Here is a 21,072-nt window from a genome sequence, read left to right on the forward strand (position 1 = left end):
AACGTCTTGCTATGGCTTTTCTGTTCCAAAGTCTATTCCAAAATGGACATGTATTTTTAAAGGAGAACTTAATCTTCAGGATAAAGATTGGAACAATTTTTGCCACACTTTTAGACAGGGGATTCACTCAAGTGTAATTCTTTTCTTTGGCCCAGTGAACCTCGATGAAAAAACTGCTCCCTACAGCAGATGAGCAGAGAGGAGAGAAATGAAATTTTGCACCATCATTTCTTCATTATGACTACAGTGACCATCCAGATGAGAAAAATAAGGGGCTTCAAACCCGTCTCATTTTCGGTTGCTGCTTACCCAAAAGCCAGTGGCTTTACACCGACTGGTATATGTCATTAACTCCTATGACTCATATTGCAGTACAGTTGTCTGAAAAAGCATTGACCTTGAAAAACGACTGCTTCAAAACGCGTACTCATTATGTGAAGAGAGGGAACATATATAGCATTATAGCAGGAAGTTTGAACACCAGGATTTTGTACTGAGTAAAAATAGAGCAGAACATTTTGATCGATGAGATGAAATACTAGGATATTTTAGGCGTCCCAAAAGATGATTTTCAGACAATGGATAGTACAGGAATAAAATTAGGATTATCAGGAAAAAGCTGCATGGTGTAGTCACTCAACGTGAAACTCTTCCAATACAAAACTGCAAGCATCTCGGTATTTTGTATAAAGCTTCAGCTCTTGAAAGCAAGCAGTTACACCAGAAAGTACTAGGCAGTGTCTCTTTTACTAACAAGTAAGGCTATCCCTAGAGAAGGCCCTCACTTAGAGAGCTCACCCTCAAGCAAAGGCAAAAGCGTGCTCTTCTTTGTTATTTTATATTTGTGTGCCTTTTGCATGTTTGGGACATATAACATTGTTGATCCTGGTCTGAGACCCTTAGAAAAGGCATAAGTATAAAGAGAAATTCTGTGATTATCATTTATTACCCCTGGCAGGAAAAGTACAATGAGGTGTATCAACAAACATGCATGGGGCGAGCAAGCTCATGTATTGTAATACTAACTACAGAGAATAAATAGGAAGCATGCTGCATTCATGCTGCCATCGATAGACTCATACAGCAGAGCCTTTTTTGGGAGGCAACTCCTCATGCTTGTTTCAGTTATTCTTCAGCAACTCTAATCTCAGCAGCCAGCCCGGCTTAGAAATTCTCTTTAACTCTCAGTATACTACTCCCTTTAAAGAATCACTGACAATTACACGAGTAAGATTTTGGTTTCATGGAGGAGTTACTGATACGTCTGAAGTTTTCTTTGGAAGATAAATGAACAAACACTAATTCTTCAAGCTGGCTTTGTGTTTTGCTTAAAGTAAAACCCTTGGCAGTTATGGAGTTACCATAGACAGACAAGGAAATGTCAGAAACTAGTGAAGCACCTTAAACAAATGGTTTACTTAAGGTAAAAATCTCAATCCAGCAAGCTGAATCCCATAATAAAATTTCTTTGTCTAACAGGCTGGCATTGAAAGCTTAAAAATGAAAGATCAAACCTGAACTCTGTTTGGAGCTGCAAAATACTTTTTAGTTTTCATGTGGAAAAGGAGGATTTATTAACTGGAAGAAACCCCAGATCTATTATCTTACATTCAGAATACCACCCAGAAGCCACTAGATCACCTGAAGTTATGGCATCACTAAAAGAAGTATATATATACATATCTATGTGTGTGTGTGTGCGCGCGTACATGTATACACACACACATTTAACAGTCCCCTCTCCCTGGCATTAGCAACCATAAAAATGTTAGTAACCATACAAATTTGGAAGTGATTGGTTTGCAAGCTTATGAAGTATACGCTTCTGCAGGCCTTTTTTTTTTTTTTTTTTTTTTAGAATAGTAATGACGACAAATTCTGGAAAGCTTCCTTGTAAATAACATTAGACTGCAACATCTAGTTTTTAGTACAAAACAAAACCACTGATGTCTGTGGAAGGGTCAGGGGAGAGGCACTGGTTACTAAAAGAAACTGGTAGGGAGGCTCAGATGTTGCCAAATGAGTAAAGCAAACATATTGGATGACGATGCATATGTAAGAGTCTTGTGCATGGAATGTCAGAGGGAAAGCTCTACCATTAGGAAGGTGAATATCTTCAATCTATGCAGAGTAGATTCCTAAAGGCTCAACCATTGTAACAGACACAGGTGATTCTTAAGCTTGCAAGTTACAAAATTGTAACTTCCCAGTATATTTTACAAATTTAAGAAGTCTGTAAATGCACTGGAAAGTATTCACAATGCAGCAACAGCTGTACTGCAGACACCTGAAAAAGATTCAAGCTATCTTGCTCAGATATTGGTAGCCTTCTAATTTCAGGAACATTAGGTGTGACTACATGGTTACACTGATACAGCAGTATTACAAGCAGTCATAACATGTTTATGAAACAGCATTATTTTAGAATCTTGAAAATTAATGGTAGATAAGATAATTGTAAGCCTTTGACACCCCTAGGAGTAGGATGTTCTTTTCTTGAATGTCAGTTTGTGTGCGTTTATATATATTATATACATATAAAAATTATAAAAAATATAATATATATTTCACTTTACTATTATTTTTGCAGGAAGGTATGACTATACTAGAGAAGATATGACAAGCTGTTTGTCATAGAATGAATAAATTTAAATAGACATAAAAGGTCTAAACAACAAAGCTTTCCAGAAACCCCTTATCTTGTAAGCAATCAATGCAAACACTTCCAATGTGATGTGGGATGAAGTACTGCATTTTGGAGTTTATTCCAAAGAGATATTTGGAACTATAACAGTGGTAAGGATAACTCAGGCCAACATCTTTGCACACTATCAGACCAAGGCTAAGCATTTTGCTTATACCTACTGATTTTGCCCAGCTCAAGACAAAGCTCGCACAAATGGAGGAGAATAAAACATCTGCTCTTCTACCAAAAAGGAAAAATTGAGCAATTTCTATGTTATTTACAGAAAACTAAATTCTGGCAAAGAAAAAGAATTTCCTAAAAGAATGAATGATTTGCTTTTTTAAAAAATCATGTTACCTAAAGTTCAGAAATTATTTAGTAATTTAAGAGTAAAACCTGATGACAAAAGTAGAGTTTATAATGTCTTTATTTTAAAGAGGCAGGACAGTGGGGACAGAGTGAAAAAATGCACACAAAGACAAGGGACCATCCATGACAATTCAGTCTAGCAAACAGTCACAAAATCTTTGACAGAAGGAAGGCAACAGAGAGCAATAGTATGAGAAAAGCAATATTTTACAGTAGTGGCAAGTCCAGGTGGAATACATGTCACTCATAATTCAAGATAAATTGTCGTGTACCAGTTACGTATGCCATTTAAACATCAAATATTTACTTCATCATAAAATTGATGTAAGCAGAATCACATTCCATTAGAGCTTTCAGCATTTTTATAAGCATTTACACAACTTCTATACAGAAAATTAAGTAGAGGAACATAGACTCTACATCACTCAGGAATCTGATTAAGCTGCATTTATGGCACAAAACAATTTTGCAACAACATCAGACCGTTGCCAGGACAATTTGCACAGAGTTAACATGTAGAGCTGGGAAGGAAGCATTTCAGGAAAATAGGGAGTAGGAAAAGCAAAGAGAAAGAGAAATGCATGCCAAAATAGCAGTAACTTGGTATTGTGGACACTGCCATTCCTCCCATTTTCACAAGAAGAAATGCCTTCTCTTCTGCGGGTTCTTCTCTCAAAGGAGCTGTTCCACTTTGTGAAAATATCTGAGTACATTAATTGGAGCAAGGACTTAAATCTAACTGTCTCAAAGTTAATAAAGGGCTTTATTCGATAGGCCATATTCAACAACTCTGTGGTCCTTTCACTATTTCAACAAGATGAAACAGCTTCAAGAGAACAAATTGAGAGAAACAGAGAATGTGCTTCGGAATAACCTCTAACTTCTCGTTCAGGGTGTTCACATGTTAGATCTAAGATCTTCATTGAAGCCTCTGGTTTATAAAACAAAGAACAAAGGCCCTGCACTCGAGTTCCTCACATTCCAAAATATAATGTTGTCCCCAGAATATTTGTTATTTTTAGTGTATCTCTGGTTTTGACCGGCAATTCCATCCTGGAGCTTAAGAATCTTCCAAATAAAAGGTTAGTGGATATCAGTCTGTTCCTTTCAAAGGCTTTGGTTTCAATAATTTGGCATTGTAACCAGAAAAATGCTTAGTCAAAAAATTCCCAACCAGCTCTAATAACATATGTCATTATTTCAGTTCAGAGATAAAATAACATTACATGTTTCTTTGCAGCGACCACATAATAAAAGGTAATATATTGCCAAGTGATATATAAAGCAAAACAAGATTCCAGTTGACTTATGTTATATACAAAATAGAAAGATTCAGATAGGAAGGACAACAAAATATGTAAAAGGGTTCAAGAGTAGGAATAAATACCTGCTTTAGCCACATAAGTCACAACATAAATACCACCTTTTTACATAAATGACTGGATTCCTCAGCTAACTTCCACAAAATGGATGTAGGTGGAGCTACTGAAGGACAGGAAGCAGACTCTAGTCAATCAGAGCAGGTGACAAAGCTTCTGGAGTAAACAACTTCTATTACTGACATGGGTATATAACCTGAACACAAGGTGAAATACCACTTGTTTCCCTTCCCCTCTTCTCCCCACCCTACCCCTTCTTTTTTAAGCAGAAATTTCACAGGTTGTTCATATCAGAACACATTAAGTCAACAAACCACTGAAACGGTTCTTTAGATAGCATGATTTTATCATATTTTCAGAGCGCAGTGTTTTAGATAGTGTATGAAGCACAGCTGAACTATGCAAATGCATAGTATCCATTCCTCCCATCAATCCTTTGAAACTCCATTATTCAGTGTGCTTTATCATGATGGAACAAAGTAAAGGATTAAGAATATTTTAGAGGTGAACAGCTCTCAGAGCAACAAAATCAGGATATTTCCCTTTAAGTCCTGCAAAGCTATGCATACGCTGCCATTCTACTAGCATAATTATAGTTAATTGTTCTATGTTATATAATGGAGGCATGTGATGCTTTTAATCTTTTAAAATCAATAAACACCACTAAGATGTTGCTTAGTCCATTTTCCCGCAGAATGTACTAATGTCCTTCTGTGGTGCATAAGCAAAAAGAGCAGCAGTCCCCATTGTAGGGTGAATATTACATTATTCATTAATACAATCCTATTTTTTATATGGAAACATGCATTTTGATATTTTTTCCATTTGTCTGACAATTCATACTTCTGAAATACACAGATGAAGCTACAGCTTTACTGTCCACACTATATGCACACAAGCACTTTGTGTTATCTTGAACCAAAGATTAATAGTGGATAAAAAACAGGAAAGATTGGACAAAAGTATATTACCGTGAATGCATTCAGTGTGATAGTGTAGTGAAGTATTTCTTATTGCTCAAAAGGGGACAGAAAACATGCAATGCTATGTCAGTATAGCCAGAAGAAGCTACTAAGCACATACAGACAATTGCAAAGTTTGAGGAAAAAAGTGGGTCTTTACCCTCCTGTTAAAAATCCCTTTTGTTTCCTGTCACACTCTGCACATCCGTGTAAATAACAACTCACCAGGTATCAAAGGTGGTTTGTCTCTTTGAGTGGTTTGCCACCGTGCTGCTGTCTGCTGGTAACACAGAGGCTCTGTTTGACACATTGTTTTCTATGTACGTACTGTCTGGACGTGGAGATGGAACTGTACAGAGAAATAGCAAACAATGTCTACTGAGCTCTGCTAAAAAAATCACATCTTTCAGTTGTCTGCTTTCTACCTCTTTTACAGAAAAGACAAAGTGAAGACACAGTTGTACTTTATGTATGATTGAAAAAAAGCATGCTTTTTGTACAGTTTGGAAAGCTGCTGTTTTGCGATATTTGCAAGGTAATATCAGTCGTAAAATGAGACCACCATCAGAACTTGGGTAAGTTGTTACTAGATTTGAGAACATTTCTCTCTGTAGTGAGCCACAAGTGTGACTGATACTTAGAAAATAGAAGAAAAAGTTAGAAAACTGTTAAAGACAGAAAATACAGCAGTTTATACTTCATCTTCACTGAGATCTTAAAAAAAATAATACCCATCCTGAAAAAAGTTACTTTGGATTTTAATGTAACTAAGAGTAAGAGATTACTCACTAAGAATTAAAAGATACAGATACTATACATTTTTCAAACAAACATACTGCGGTTTTGAAAATAGGTTATAGATACCTAGAACATATGTTTATTAGAATTATGAATATCACCAGATATACCCCTACTGGGTTAAAAATTGATCAGAAACTAGCTGCAGCACTACTGCAACGTCAGCCTCTACTGTTTATCAAAACTGCATCTAAGTGTTTGTTCAAGCTGTAGTACAAAGGAGCATGTTAATAACCTTTGTATTAAGACAGAACTTCAGAATTACATAAATACGAATTTGTTTTTTTCTTAGCAACTTTTTCTTCCAATAGTTTTCATATATACTATAATCTATGTATTATTCAAATATAGTATTTTTCCAATAAAATAATCAGTTCTGTGAACTAAAATATATGTTATATAGGTATAATTGTTGGGATCTGAACAGGCTGGACCGCTGGGCTGAGACCAATGGCATGAGGTTTAACAAGGCCAAATGCCGGATCCTGCACTTGGAGCACAACAACCCTATGCAGTGCTACAGACCAGGAGAAGTCTGGCTAGAAAGCTGCCTGGAGGAGAGGGACCTGGGGGTGTTGGTTGACAGCAACTGAACATGAGCCAGCAGTGTGCCCAGGTGGCCAAGAAGGCCAATGGCATCTTGGCTTGTATCAGAAATGGCGTGGCCAGCAGATCCAGGGAGGTTATCCTCCCTCTGTACTCGGCACTGGTGAGACTGCTCCTTGAATCCTGTGTTCAGTTCTGGACCCCTCACCACAAGAAGGATGTTGAGGCTCTGGAGTGAGTCCAGAGAAGAGCAACGAAGCTGGTGAGGGGGCTGGAGAACAGGCCTTATGAGGAGCGTCTGAGAGAGCTGGGGTTGTTTAGCCTGGAGAATAGAAGGCTGAAGGGAGACCTCATTGCTCTCTACAACTACCTGAAAGGAGGTTGTGGAGAGCAGGGAGCTGGCCTCTTCTCCCAAGTGACGGGGGACAGGACAAGAGGAAATGGCCTCAAGCTCCGCCAGGGGAGTTTCAGGCTGGACATTAGGAAAAAATTTTTCACAGAAATGGTCATTGGGCACTGGGACAGGCTGCCCAGGGAGGTGGTTGAGTCACCTTCCCTGGAGGTGTTTAAGGGACGGGTTGGACGAGGTGCTGAGGGACATGGTTTAGTGTTTGATAGGAATGGTTGGACTTGATGATCTGGTGGGTCTTTTCCAACCTGGTGGTTCTATGATTCTATGAATTAAAAAGGAAGAAACCTCTATAGTTTATAACAACAAACTGAATGCAACCCCAGACCTGTAGGTTCCTTAGCACGACTTAGGGGAAGTCATTCTTCCTTAGAACTTCTGTTTCACTATGTATAAAAAAGAAGGACAATTCATGTCCAGTTTGAGAAGAGTTTTAAGGATTAATACAAGTAATTCAGGACTGAGGGTTCTTAAAGATTCTGTTTCACATGCTAGAAAACCTTACCCTCAAAAGCATAGCTCAAAACAGTATAAGCTTTAGTACTACAGATTTTAATAATACAAAGGGACACATGTAAGGACTGGTAGATATCAGCATGTCTAAATCAGGCCATCAGCCAACTAATCAACCTGAAGAGGATCAGAGGGAGATTTGTGACTCTACTTTAGGTTATTAGGTGACTCATAATCGAATTTTGCTGATTGGGACTTCTTAAGGTTCAGGGGAGCCCTACAAGCCTCCTAACACTCGCAGGGCAGTAATTAGCTGCTTAACAGCCTTGCCTTTTTTGAAAGGGTTACCCAGGTTCAACTACAAGGCAGCTGCTCAGAAATCACCATCTTTTGTATACCATAATAGAACAATATGGTTGGAGTTCATGATGTCTAAGGTCTTTTCTAACCTAATGATTCTATGATAATATCTATCTCTGTGTGTGTATATGTGTGTGTGTATATATATATGTATATTTACACATATACACAGACAAATATACGCACGTACATATATACATATATGCACAGTCCTGTGTTATTATTTATTCTGAACGGGGATTACTTGTAAGAAACTAAAAGAAATGAGTATAGGTTTCGAGCAATGACAAACTACCATTAAATTTCTATGCACCACAGTATCTGAAATAGACCAGTAAGAGTGTCAATGTGTTACAAGTGCAATGGTGTTTAATATTAATAAGAATTTAAAATACAAATTAAAAACATTAATGAACTGTTTACTGTGGTGATATTAATTTTGTTCAACTTGCTGTGATAAATTATCTTCTGCTTTATTAGGTACTGCACTGGATATACTTTTCAAGCGTAATGACTTATCATTTGCAAATAGGTAATATGATACTAACACAGTTACTGTACACAAAACGAGCAGGTCAACACAGTCTTTGAAAACGAGTAACAATTCCTTTTCCAAAAAACTTTTTTAGTTGTTCACATTAGATCTCTGTATCCATTTCTACTACTTATATTCCATATTAAAACTCCACCTTAAAATTACCTCTGTAAAAGCTGCCAACTCTTCTCGGAACAGGGTCATTATACAGAATCCTATTTTCTTTAGTAGATGCTCCATCTTCTGTGTGTGGATCATGATATGCTCCACCCTAAACAAAATAATAATCAGCTATTTAAAATGAAAGACTATAAAGTGGTTTGCAGTTTTTAACCAACATATGTAAGCAATAAACCCCAAACTTAACCACATACAATATTCCTTTTATGCTATTAATTAACTATCAATACCAAATCACAGACTATGTAATCAGTCATCATGTGATTTTGCTGTTGTGTTGCTTTTTCCGAAAGGTCATTAACAAAATTTTGCCTCTTAATTGTAATTTTGAAGACTTGACCATGATATAGACCCTGAGATTTTTGCTGTGAGTGAAATGCAGTTGTAACTTCTCTGGAGAAATCTTTTACTGGAGGCCTTCTTAAATTAATTTCTGATGGAATTTGGTCACTCTGCTACTGGCAAATTTCAAAAAACAAAGAGGAAATGCATACAATTTGTGATAATTGCAACATGGAAGCATTATCTCTTACCAGCTATTATACAGCAGATCTGGCCTCACTGTTCCAGTTAAAATAACCCTTGAAGCTTTGCCAATATGAGCAATACAGCTAAAACAATGCTAAATCACACTTTTTTTAAAATGCTAAATCACACTTTGATTCTTCTAAAATTTACAAGAGGCTGAAGCATTTGACTAAATTACTACTTGTGTAAGATACCTCTTCTTTGTCAGCAGTTAAGTTACAAATATGAGACAGTAATAGCAACTTGTACTTGATTTTCTTCTGCTTGTCCTCTTTTGTGTATGTTAAATTTAAAATGAAAAAGAACCCTTAAAAAAAAAGTGTTGTACTGAGAATTAAAAAAGGCTCCAATGTAACAGTGAATGTGAGTCTTTTTTTCTCTCTTTTTTTTTTTTTAAAAAACTTAAAGCCTGGTAAACAAATAATGTTTTTCTTTAAAAAGACTTGGTAGAGCAAAAGAGAAAATCAACCAGAAACTAGGAACATGGGAGCAAGGAAACTTCACAAAATATGAGCAGAGAGAGAACCAGCAGAATTGAATGGAAAAAAAATAACAGGAAAACAATAAAGAACCTTTGAGAACACTTATGTTATTCCTGGTTTTTTTAGTTCAATAATCCTCCGGGAAGTTACATATTCTGATTTCTATTGTTGAATGTAGGAAAAAAAGGGGGATGAGGGAAAAGAAGGAGCCAAAGAGTGACTTCTTTGTGAAAATGCCTTTATGAGGCATAAGAAGACTAACAAATTTGTTATTGAAAGTAGTATAAACAAGCAAAATCAGCTTTGTGCATTTATGGATTGCGATCCATTTCAGAAGAGTATTTTTCCTTCCACACTTCTGATGACTGAAATACAAATTTAAAACATTTAACTGAAGGCTTAAGTTAAAAAACTTGACAGATGAAGGCAAGATATTTACAAATGATTATGCATTCCAAAGGAAGCAAAAATGGACAAAAACATAAGCAAAAAGATACACTATTTTTCTAATTAAAAATTAGTTAACCGATTGTGAAAAGATAAAGAAGGATGTAATAAAAACAATCTACCTCTGCAAAATATGAAATAAAATTAAAGTTACTTATGAAATTAAAATCCGCTACATAATGCAGAAAAAGATCCTAATGTTCCGAAAAATGCAAGCTAGCACGAGCTTTTATTATCAAAAGTTCAAATGTTGGTGTTACTGTCTTTCTGCAGCAACATCCTGAAGAATAAGTAACATTTAACTTGACTGAAGTGACAGAGAGAAAAAATGACTATATGAAAAAAAAAAAAGCACCTGGTTTTGAAATGGAGCTGCTGTAATCCCTTCTAAGTTGCTCTTTTTTGTTGAGAAAAAAAAAGTAGCTTGTATTTCTGCTGTTTTGATGAGATCTTTTCTCATGTGTGAATACACATAATCCTGAACGGAGGAGATGTAATATGGATCAAAAAACATTTTATGCCTCTTTTTCCCTATTGGATCGAAGAGGAAACCACTACTTGAAAGCTCCTTTTTATGGCACTTGTAGACCACTATCAAGTCAGCTACACACATTTCTTAAACTAAGTAGGCAGAGATTTTTAGTCTCTAACAGCAAAGCCTAATTTTTAGACCTTAAATAATACCTATAGCTCTTTGACTTCCTTCAACATGTCAACAAATGTGAACTAGATGTTCTCTCCTTAGAAGTCACTTTATCACAGATGCATGAATAGGTAAGTAAACACTCATTTCTGTACTTCTTTCTACACCATTTTGCTCCAATTTGGATCAATGGTATAGCAATTTAACGATCTGGGCACAGATGCAGTCATCTTTACGCATCTCATGTGCAAAACATCGGATAATTCAGAAGTGTTGTGTAAGGAATATAAATCAATATCAGAACAAGCCCTTCCTCTACTCATTAAGTAATGCTCAAAGTAAAAGCCAACAACGTATCTAGTGACAGTTATCACTGTAATGACTCAATTTACCTGTGGCTTCTCCAACATAAAATCTCTAGACTAGCCCAGTTATTTATCACACTAATCAAGAGAAATATTGAACCTTTTGATATTCCTTTAGTAAATTATGGCATTTCAGCAATTATGACCCATGATCAGCAAGTGAAAAGCTCACTTCAGCAATTAACATGAGCATTCATAACAAAGACACATAAGAAAAGCTAAATAAAAACACAAATTAGAAGGCTAAATAAGCAAAACAATATGATAAAAATGACATTAGACAACATAACCACAGACTAGGAACTACTCATGAAATTTTGGCTTCAGACACAAATTTTTCTGTTCTTGCAGTTCAGTACTTCAATAGAATGGTATTGATAGTCCATTTAAAAAAACAACAACTTTTAAATAGCCTCTGACTTTGCAATTGAAATACTTAGCCCTTCTGAAAAAAAAAAAACAAAAACCCTAAACCCAACATCCTTGCCTTACAATGGGACAAATAAACAAATAAATACACAAACAAATAGAAGAGAGAAAGCAGGACAATCTCCCACTGTCACAGGACACATGAAAAAGAGGAAGGTCAGCCTTACATAATAGGCAATACGTTAAACTAACCCTATTAGTATCTTCCGTACAGTCTTCTCGTGATGAGCCAACAGATCTTGTGAGTGACTTATGCTGCACCTGTGGAGATAACAGTTGCAGGCTGTTTGCTCTGGCTGCCATCCCTTGCCCTATGCTTAAGCCACCCTCTGAGCCCTTTGACCTCACTCTGTCCCGGCTCACATACATAGAGTGTCTATGAGGGCGCTGCTGTGAAGAAAAAGGACTGGTATAACCTAGACCATAGGAAAAAGATTCATGTGGGGCAGACAGAGAGTGGGAATGGCTTCCATCCATGTGATCTGGCAGTTTTAACTCCTCCATTGTTTTGGAGTGTCTTGTTGATGGTCTTCGGGTATCCAGGGTACCCTCGCTGCGGTTATTCCTCCCGGATGGACTGAGCAAAGTTCTGTTATCACTGTGCCGGGGAGCAGTTGGACTGGTAGGAGAGTTCAAGTCCATACAGCTGGATGGAAAATACCTACTGCTGTTTGGTTCTGCAGCTTGGGCCCTGGCCTCAGAAAGGTTGCCCACAGATTTTGAGTCTGTCAGAACCCCATGGCTCTTTGACTTTGTCCGATATGAAGGACTCTTAGAAGATTGTGGGATAGTATCAATATAGCTGTGGCGACTGTGCTTATCGCCAGGTTGCAGTGTCCCAGTTTTGCTCTGAGAAGTTTCCATAAACGAGTGCCGGTTCTGCTGAGATCTGGTGTTAGACTTCAAGTACTTTGTGCCTGGACCATCAGAACTTTTTGGGTCCACATTAAAATCAAACTCTGTTTTTCCCTTGGTTTCCTTTGGGCTGAGAAGATGCGGCATGTTATTATTGGCTAGATCCTTGTTGCCAGATGCAGGTGTGTTGCTTGATTTTTTTGCATGCATTGGACTATGTGCAGCTCCAGGAAGATTTCCATTTAAAAAGCTTTCGTTCGCAGGAAGACCCTCTTCTCTTGGCCCGCTGACCCCTAGTGTCTGCATATCCTTGCTGTTTGATCTGTGGTGTGACTGCAAAGCAGAACTTTTGCTGGCTTGATTTCTACATTAAAAAGCATAAAGAAGCATTAATAAACCAGATTACATATTCATGTAGTAATAATTTCAGCAAAAGTACACTCAATTCAGAAGGGATCTGCCATTTTAAAACACAAAATTTAGCTGCAGTAAGATCAAATACTGCCAAGTAGGCATCAGAAGCTCCACTAAAATAACAGATTTGCAAGTGTTAGCACATTGTCGTTTCTTTCTGGTTATAACCTGATGAACAAACTCAGCTTTGGTTAATAGATTCTGCTGGAAAAAAAAAAAGATATAAAATCCAATCATAAAAATTCCAACATATGTTTACACATTTATGCATGTGTGTAATACACGTGCACATCGATAATGTAAGCACTACATTACAAAAACTAGCTGTATATCTGTTGGAAAAAAATACCTTACATACACCTGGCACATCAAAGTGGAGGTAGAACAATGAAGTATGTCAGCACTGTCAAAAAAAATAATTAAAAATCTGATACAATCAGTGCTAAAGGCCATCTAATGTATGTTTGATTTGTAGGAAGAGGGGAGTGGGGAAAGAAGGATATTGTGCTGGTAAAGACATCCAGATACAGTGAGCCTGAGCTCAGGGCAGCAGAGCAAGCCCTGTAACACCAAACCCCAAACTAGGTCTACCACAAGAACCCCAGCTTTTGTGGAACTCGGCACTATCCCAGTTCTTGGCACACTGACTGATCCCCAAAGCGGCACCTGAAAAGCTCTGCAACCAGACTGACTTGGTGCAGACCCTGCCTGGTGATGTCCTTAACCTCTACCCTACTTTCCAGCTCTGCAAACACAGCCTGAATTTATTTGAGTAGGATTTATTAGCTCAGGTTTTCTGGCATAAAAATGGTTCTGCTTCTGAACTTAGGCTGGCATTGCAAAGTAGCCATGACTGAGCACTGCTGCAGCTGTACTTTTTAGCCTTGATGGACCTAGACCAGCTGTGAACAGTTAACTCATTTCTGTATCAGATCTATGATAATGTAACTCTGATATATTAAGGAGAGACCTCATTGTACTGATGAGTTTGTACTTTTGTTGATCTGGTCGATAATTGTAAAGGAACAATAATCACCATTTTTATACTTAGGATTTTTGCTTTACCCACTCAGACTGATCTAATTATGTACTTTATCACAATTTCTAGAAATTTAACTATTTTAATGACAGTTTAAAATATTTTTTAGTTAAAGGAAGCATTTTTTTTAAATGTCGAGATATAACAAACCTAGAATGTTTACATAAAGCAGCTAGGCAAGATAGCTTTGTATTAGCCAAGAAGTTTCCCATGGATTGAGGTTATCCGTTGTGATGCCATATCTTAATGGTAAAACTTCTGCCCTAGATATCTATAAAGGCAGCTAAAACTTTTTGACATCTAACTCTAAGAAAATACAGATTGTAATTGTTACCACCCCAATCCTAAAATGAGGCATCATTTTTTTAATGCCACAGAAGAGCTAAACAAATACATGGCTAGGACTAAAACCATCTATCATTCTGCATACTTCAGAGGGTGAGCTTTAGGAAAGCTTTGGTCAGAGGAATAGCATGAGGTTTTTTGTAATTAAGTATTTTAGCCACAAGTAAAGCTGATCTGTTGATGTATTAAATCTTCTTTCAAGCCATGTGGGTCCAACAAGGGAGTAACTGAGCAAACGCATCCTGCTTTAAGTTCCAGGAGACTAGACTTGTTTCGTAACTGCAACTGCAGATAAAATTCTGTTCATCCCCAATTTGGAGCATGACCAATGCACACAATTTTCAAGACATTTAGCTGCTAAAAATCCGGGTGAATTTTGAACTTTCAAACATCAAAACCTTGGACAGATTTGCACATGTACAGTAGTGGTAGCATTCCAAATAAAACAGCATTCCTTTGGAATCTCAGGTAACCTCCAAGCCAGAAAACTCATACTTGAATTGTTCAAGAAAAAGCGTACCACTTTTTTTTAATAAGCCAACTTATTTTTCCTTTGTCATGTTCACAAATGGCTTGAATGCTGTCGTCAGTTGTTTTTTTTTCCCCAGTAAGCATTCAGCCTGACACAGAAAGTTAGCGAAGATTTCAGCTTGAATAACTACAATACAACAAACCTGTGTCTACTTCCTTCATTTAGTCAATTAACATGGAACAGTATACAAGTCTTAATGTGCCTGAACTGTCAAACAATGACTTTTCTTTTCTTGAAGATGATGTTGTATGTAACCATGATAGCAACTCATTCATTGGCAGAGCAAGTGTCCATGATGATGGTGACATGGCTACATTTACCTGTTGGATAATGTGTTGCTGTCTACGTGGTAAGGTTTTCTCTTGGCTGACCGTGAAGGTGAGCTTCCACAGCGATCCAAGAGTCTTTGGGTTTGAAACGAAGGATGGTTCAAACATTGCTCTGTCAAATATCTATCTGCTGGATCTAACTTCAGTAAGTTCTTTGGAAAACAAATCCCAAAGTTTAAATGTTAGTATAAATATTTCCATCAGAAAAAAAAGTAACAAAATAAAGAACATTACTGGGATAGATTTTAATCTCCAGAGTTTCTGCAATTAGATGTAAGTGCCAGAATAGTTTCATATTGCATTAAATTATATATGATAAAGCCCAAACACTTTCAAAAACCAATGTTCTACTAAAGAGACTGAACGCTTCAGACTTGTTTATTATGAAATATAGATATGCTATACGCATATAATGAAAATATATACACACATATGGTTACACACATGTGCTTAAAATATGTTTAAAACCCCAAAATATCTGAAAATGTAAAAATGTGTTATGTATACACCTCTACATGTGTAACATCTTTTTTAAACATATTTTTCAGTACATACTTTACAATGTTGCTTAGAATGAAAAATATTAAATTTAAGAGTAATAAAACGCTACAGTGAAAGAGGCTTTACAAACAAACAGAATAAGCATATGCAAATATTCCTATACGAACAAAATTGTATTTTTAAAGTTACTATTCTAAAATTTTTTAAAGTTACTATTCTAAAAAAGACACAAATTTAACCATTCTGGTTTTTACTTCTCAAGTTCAAATCCAAACCATATTTTCAAAGAATCATCTGAACTGTTTACAATGTGCTCAGAATAACACTTGCCTTATAATTCTGCTGTGATTCTGCATGAAGACACTTTTTGACATATAGAAGATAGTCAATCACAATATTAAATACTAACAGGTTAGCTACTTTGGTAAGTTTGAAAAGTTTCCTGCAGGGGCAGGGCAATACAATACTTACCTTATAATATCGGAATACGCATGACTGCCAGCAAGGACAAAAGTTTGAATAGCTATTAAATAAAAAAAATAGCTATTTTTTTAAGGGCTATATAGGTTGAACAGAGAACAACTCTATGTGTATAGATGCTTATGTGAATGTGCACATATACACAAATGCATACCTGTAGATGCATTAGTATAGGATTCAGTCACTTGACCACAAACTTGTCTTCCCTTTGCAGGATCCCTGCACTTCAAAATGTAAAATGCTCAGGAAACAAAGCAAGTAGGAAACATCATTCCTATGTACTTTGGTCACACCATGTGCCTATCTTTCCCTCCTTGAGTGACAATGAATCATTAACTTCTTTCCCTGTTTTTTTCTGGTGCTCGTCACTATGTGCTCAAATGGCCCATACACACATGAAGGCCACATAAGCCTTTCACATTCCTCCTCAGAAGAGATGTCCACAGGCTTCCCTCAAGTGCATGCATGCTAACTTGCAGAGCCTGGATCACAAGGAAAGAGAACAGAAAGTCTGTATGAAATCACAAGGCTGTGAACCTGCCTGTAACAGAGTAGTGGGACAGGGCTCACGGCTGAGGCATGGTCACTAATGGGTTCAGCTGACTTCAGAAGGAAGGCAGTGGAGAGAGAAAAGAGTGACACTCCATATAAATGAGTTCCTGGATGGTACTAAGTGCCAGCACGAAACATAGGGTATCCATTGACAGTCTCCGTGTCAGGATTAGAAGGAAAAGCAAGATTTGTCCTGTTATGGTGCAGGTTTGGCACCAATCATGCGCTGAAGAGCATGAAGAAGATTAAGAGGACAACTCTCTACAACAAGCAGAAGTCTCCTCGTGACAAGTCCTCATCCTCACAAGAGACTTCAACTATACAAACATTCAGCCCATGCAGATGATCCAAGAGATTTCTAGAGTATGTTGGCGGTAATTTCCTAGTGCAGCTGTTGGAGAGGCAAATCAGCCAAGGGTAGGACTTCACTTTACGTGACCTGCTGCTCACCAACAGTAAAATACTGGTGATAAATCTGATCATAGAAGACACGTCTGAGCTGTAGCAACCATGAGATGATTACAGTTAGGATTGAAAGGAAGGGTGGAAAGATAAGCATCAAGGATAGGACTCAGAACTTCAGGAGACCAGGCTTCAGCCTCTACAGGGAATTACTGGGCAGAATCTCCTGAAAAGTGGCCATCAGAGGAAAAGCCTCCAGGAGATCCACTTGATGTTTAAAGAAACTTTCTTGAGTGTTCAGTAACACAGCATTGTGCAGAAAACCACAAAGTTTTGCATAAGATCAGGTTGGCTAAGCAGGGAGTTTCTTAATGAACAAAAATGCAAAATGGGAATATATAGTAAATAGAGTCAAGGACAGGATACAAAGGAGCACCATAAAAGCATAAAGATAGCACAAAAGGCGGCCTGCTTTGGAATGCCAAAGTCCAGCTGTGAAGTCCAGCAAGTGAAGAATATCAAGGGTAAAAAGAAGGAGTTCTACAAAGTATTCTAGTCGTAGATGGAAGCTCAGAGAAAATGCATGTCTGCTGCTGAATGGGGGAGACAACTGAATGACAGATGATATGAAAGACTGAAATACTCAATGTCTTTCTTACCTAAGTCATCACATGCTAAACCAACTCTGACTTCCCAAATGCACACTTGCAAAACAGCAGGATTTGTCAAAGAGAAGGAAGAAAAGCAACATATCAACAGGGCTAAATGGATGCCTCTTTATTGATCTAGTCCAGAAATGCTCTCTAAATAGAGATATATCAGTAACACTACTTCAGCTGGTGTAAGTTGAAGTGTACGTTATTCTGCAATCTAGTAAGTAATCAGACCTGAGGTCCCTGGGAATGCAGATAATGAGGAACATACCAAGCATGGACATGGGCCAGACTGTACAGTGTCTAGAGAAAAGACAGGCATATAGCAAAGTATGTGCAGCATTTGTAGCATGCAACTTAACCACAAGTCTCTTCTGTTCTCTTCTTGTAGTTTGTATTCATTCTTTAAGAACGTTCCGTCTACCAAATTAAGTAATGTAGGTCAAACAAAATATCCCCTCTACATAATCCTTGACCATTCTCACCTTGTAGGGAGAAATATGGACAGAAAAGCTGAAAATAATTATTTGAAGAGGAATGGAATTACTTGGAAACCTGCATTTCCCTAAAATTCCAGTGCTTAATTTCATAACTTTGTAACTTCTAAATCACACCAAAAAGACCCAAAAGACATTGAGTTACAACATAAAAATTAGGATAAAATTAAAATAAACCCAGCCCCAGCACATATAACAGTGGTCTGAACAGTAATCTCAAAATTGCCATCCAGCAACATATACTACTACAGTTTGGTGTGCAGGTAACTATGACGCCAGAAAAAAGTTTACGTGAATTAAAAAAAAGAGGAGAAACCAAGCAATTATATGAGAGATATCCAATTTTGTGGACTCCATGAAACCAAGATAAAAGCTATGCTGACTCTCTTCATAAGGAAGGAAGATAAAATAAAACTGATTTGAACTGGTTGTGTTGAAGAGAAGAACAGAGCAAATTTGATGTATTTCTGCTGGCTACATCAGCCTGCTAAATGCAAGTAAACATCTAAGCATACCCCAAAGCAGATGGCCTCTGGTTTCCAAGATAACTGGCACAGATGGTCTTGGGACCATGCAAGTCATTTAGAGTTGATTGGCCATATTCATGCAGCATACTTGTCCCAGATCACCTTCAATTCTTAGATGGTAACCCTTGTGATTCTAAACCTGATGTTTGACACAATGATTTTTCAGTTTACTGTGAATGAAACAATGGCAGGGTTGTAGTGCTGCTTACCACGGTGGTGTTTTTGTGGTACAACAATAATGACAACAATATGTGTTGCATACCCAGGAGTATGGCAGAAATGCATAGCAAAATGCTTTACAGAGTTTGGTCACTTTGAGAGGAGCCGGCTTCTCCTGACCCTCTGTAAGAAACTATCTCAGGACCCTTTGGGTAACATACACAGTGTGTAGAGGTGAGAAGTAGCAAGCACATTAGGGGCTCAGGTAAAAAAAAAAAAATTACTGTGCATCAACTTTGCTTTTGACAACTGTTCATATCCTCATGCTTATCCAACAATAAATGAACAATAGCTCCGGTTAGCCTAATATTCTGTGGATTTATCTAAATTTATTAGAGGCTGAGAGCTCCTAGTCCAGCATTACTAAGGTAACCTGTGTGTCTGAATGATCATCACTGTGAAGGTGTATTGCTGCAAATAAAGACAATTCTTTTTTCTGGGCTATGCATTGTCTATCAAATCAGTCAAATTTGAACAGACTCTCCTGGCATTTGCAAGGTGTATTTTCCTCATTCTTAGGAAATATCAAGCCTTGCTACAAACCATAGTGATAACAAAATACCTCAGAAGGATGTTCACAAGTACTTTCAATAAGTATTTTAAAGGAATATGATATTAGGAAGCAAAGATAAAAAGTCACTTATGTCTTTCCCTACATATTACAAACAGAAAATAAAACACATTTTCTTACCTTCATAAGATCAAGCAATACACCACTTAAAATTCCCAAGTATCTTCTCTCTAAAGACTGTGGATGATTGACTGCTGGGAACTGTAAAAATAAGATAGCATAACTATACTGAGAATGTAAACAAGGTATACCTGAATATGCTTCAAAAAATAGAAACTACACAGTGAATTTAGTGGTTTATGAAACATTACAAAACACTGTAAGAAAACAAATAACTGTTGATGCATGATCTATTTAACCAAAGGAAGTATTCTTGATTATTAGGGCAGTCAAGGAACCACTGCCAAATGGAAATGATAGCATCATAGATTAGTTTGGGTTGGAAGGGACATCAAAGATCATTCAGTTCCAACTCCCCTGTCATGGGCAGGGACACCTCCCACTAGATCAGGCTGCCCAACACCCCATCCATCCTGGCCCTGAACACCTCCAGGGCTGGGGCAGCCACAGCTTCCCTGGACAACCTGCTTCAGTGCCTCACCACTCACATCATGAAGAAATTCTTCCTTACATCAAGTGTAAATCTACCCCTCTCCAATTTATACCCATTCCACCTTGTCCTATCACTACAAGCCTTTGTGAACAGTCCCTCCCCAGCTTTCCTGTAGGCTCTTTCTGGTACTGGAAGGTGGCTATAAGGTCTCCTCAGAGCCTTCTCTTCTCTAGGCTGAACAACCACAACTCTCTCAGCCTGTCCTCGTATGGGAGGTGCTCCAGCACTCTAAGCATCCTTGTAGCCCTCCTCTGGACCCGTTCCAACTGCTCCATATCATTCTTATGTTGAGGATTCCAGAACTGGACACAGTACTCCAGATGAGGTCTCACAAGAGAGGTATAGAGGGGGAGAATCATCTCCCTCGACCTGCTGGCCACAGCACTTCTTTTGATGCAGCCCAGGATACAGTTGGCCTTCTGGGCTGTGAGTGCACATTGCCGGCTCATACCAAGCTTCTCACCAACCAATTTAGATTTATAAATGTGTTTGTGGCTTTATGATTGAAAAGAGGTGGGAGCTTTAAAATAAATTCAGATATAACATAAGTAGTATATATCAAAAAAAAGATAAAATATAGCTTTCAGAGAATTTCACAGTGCAAATGCAGCACGAATTAAATACCAAAGATTAACAGACAATTCCTAAATGGTTTTAGCAAAAAAACATCAAAACCCAAAAGGCTTAAGGTTCAGATTACTCCTGTGGTCATGCTGCAGTAAGAATTGGCAACACCATGAGAAGTAGCGCACACTCCTGGAGGGCATCTTTTGTCAGCTAGAGTCTGGACAAAACCAGATGAAAGCAGTATTTGAAACTAGCCCTATTTAGGAAGAACACAACAAGGAGGAATGATTTGAAGAAACAAAAAATAAACTACAGAACTGTTTTGATTTTGGGTTTTTTTTTGCCTGCTTTGTAAACAAGGCAAGAGTTAAATAAAATGAAGACAGAATCTTTTCTTTGTATGAA

The 21,072-nt window shown here is 37.5% G+C and overlaps 1 protein-coding gene across 2 annotated transcripts in view; it reads right to left on the reverse strand.

Annotated features, from left to right (window-relative positions):
* Positions 1-21,072, reverse strand: part of CDKL5 (cyclin dependent kinase like 5) — an 82,642-nt gene that overhangs the window by 15,865 nt on the left and 45,705 nt on the right. For both annotated transcript variants that reach the window (XM_069874407.1, XM_069874397.1), the window contains exons 9-13: positions 19,608-19,688; positions 15,077-15,237; positions 11,764-12,790; positions 8,663-8,768; positions 5,622-5,745 (exon numbers count right to left, since the gene is read on the reverse strand). In XM_069874407.1, the coding sequence (XP_069730508.1) occupies positions 5,622-5,745; positions 8,663-8,768; positions 11,764-12,790; positions 15,077-15,237; positions 19,608-19,688 (1,499 nt within the window). The remainder of the gene's footprint in view (positions 1-5,621; positions 5,746-8,662; positions 8,769-11,763; positions 12,791-15,076; positions 15,238-19,607; positions 19,689-21,072) is intronic.

Source organism: Phaenicophaeus curvirostris, chromosome 1, assembly GCF_032191515.1.
Source record: "Phaenicophaeus curvirostris isolate KB17595 chromosome 1, BPBGC_Pcur_1.0, whole genome shotgun sequence".
NCBI lineage: Eukaryota > Metazoa > Chordata > Aves > Cuculiformes > Cuculidae > Phaenicophaeus > Phaenicophaeus curvirostris.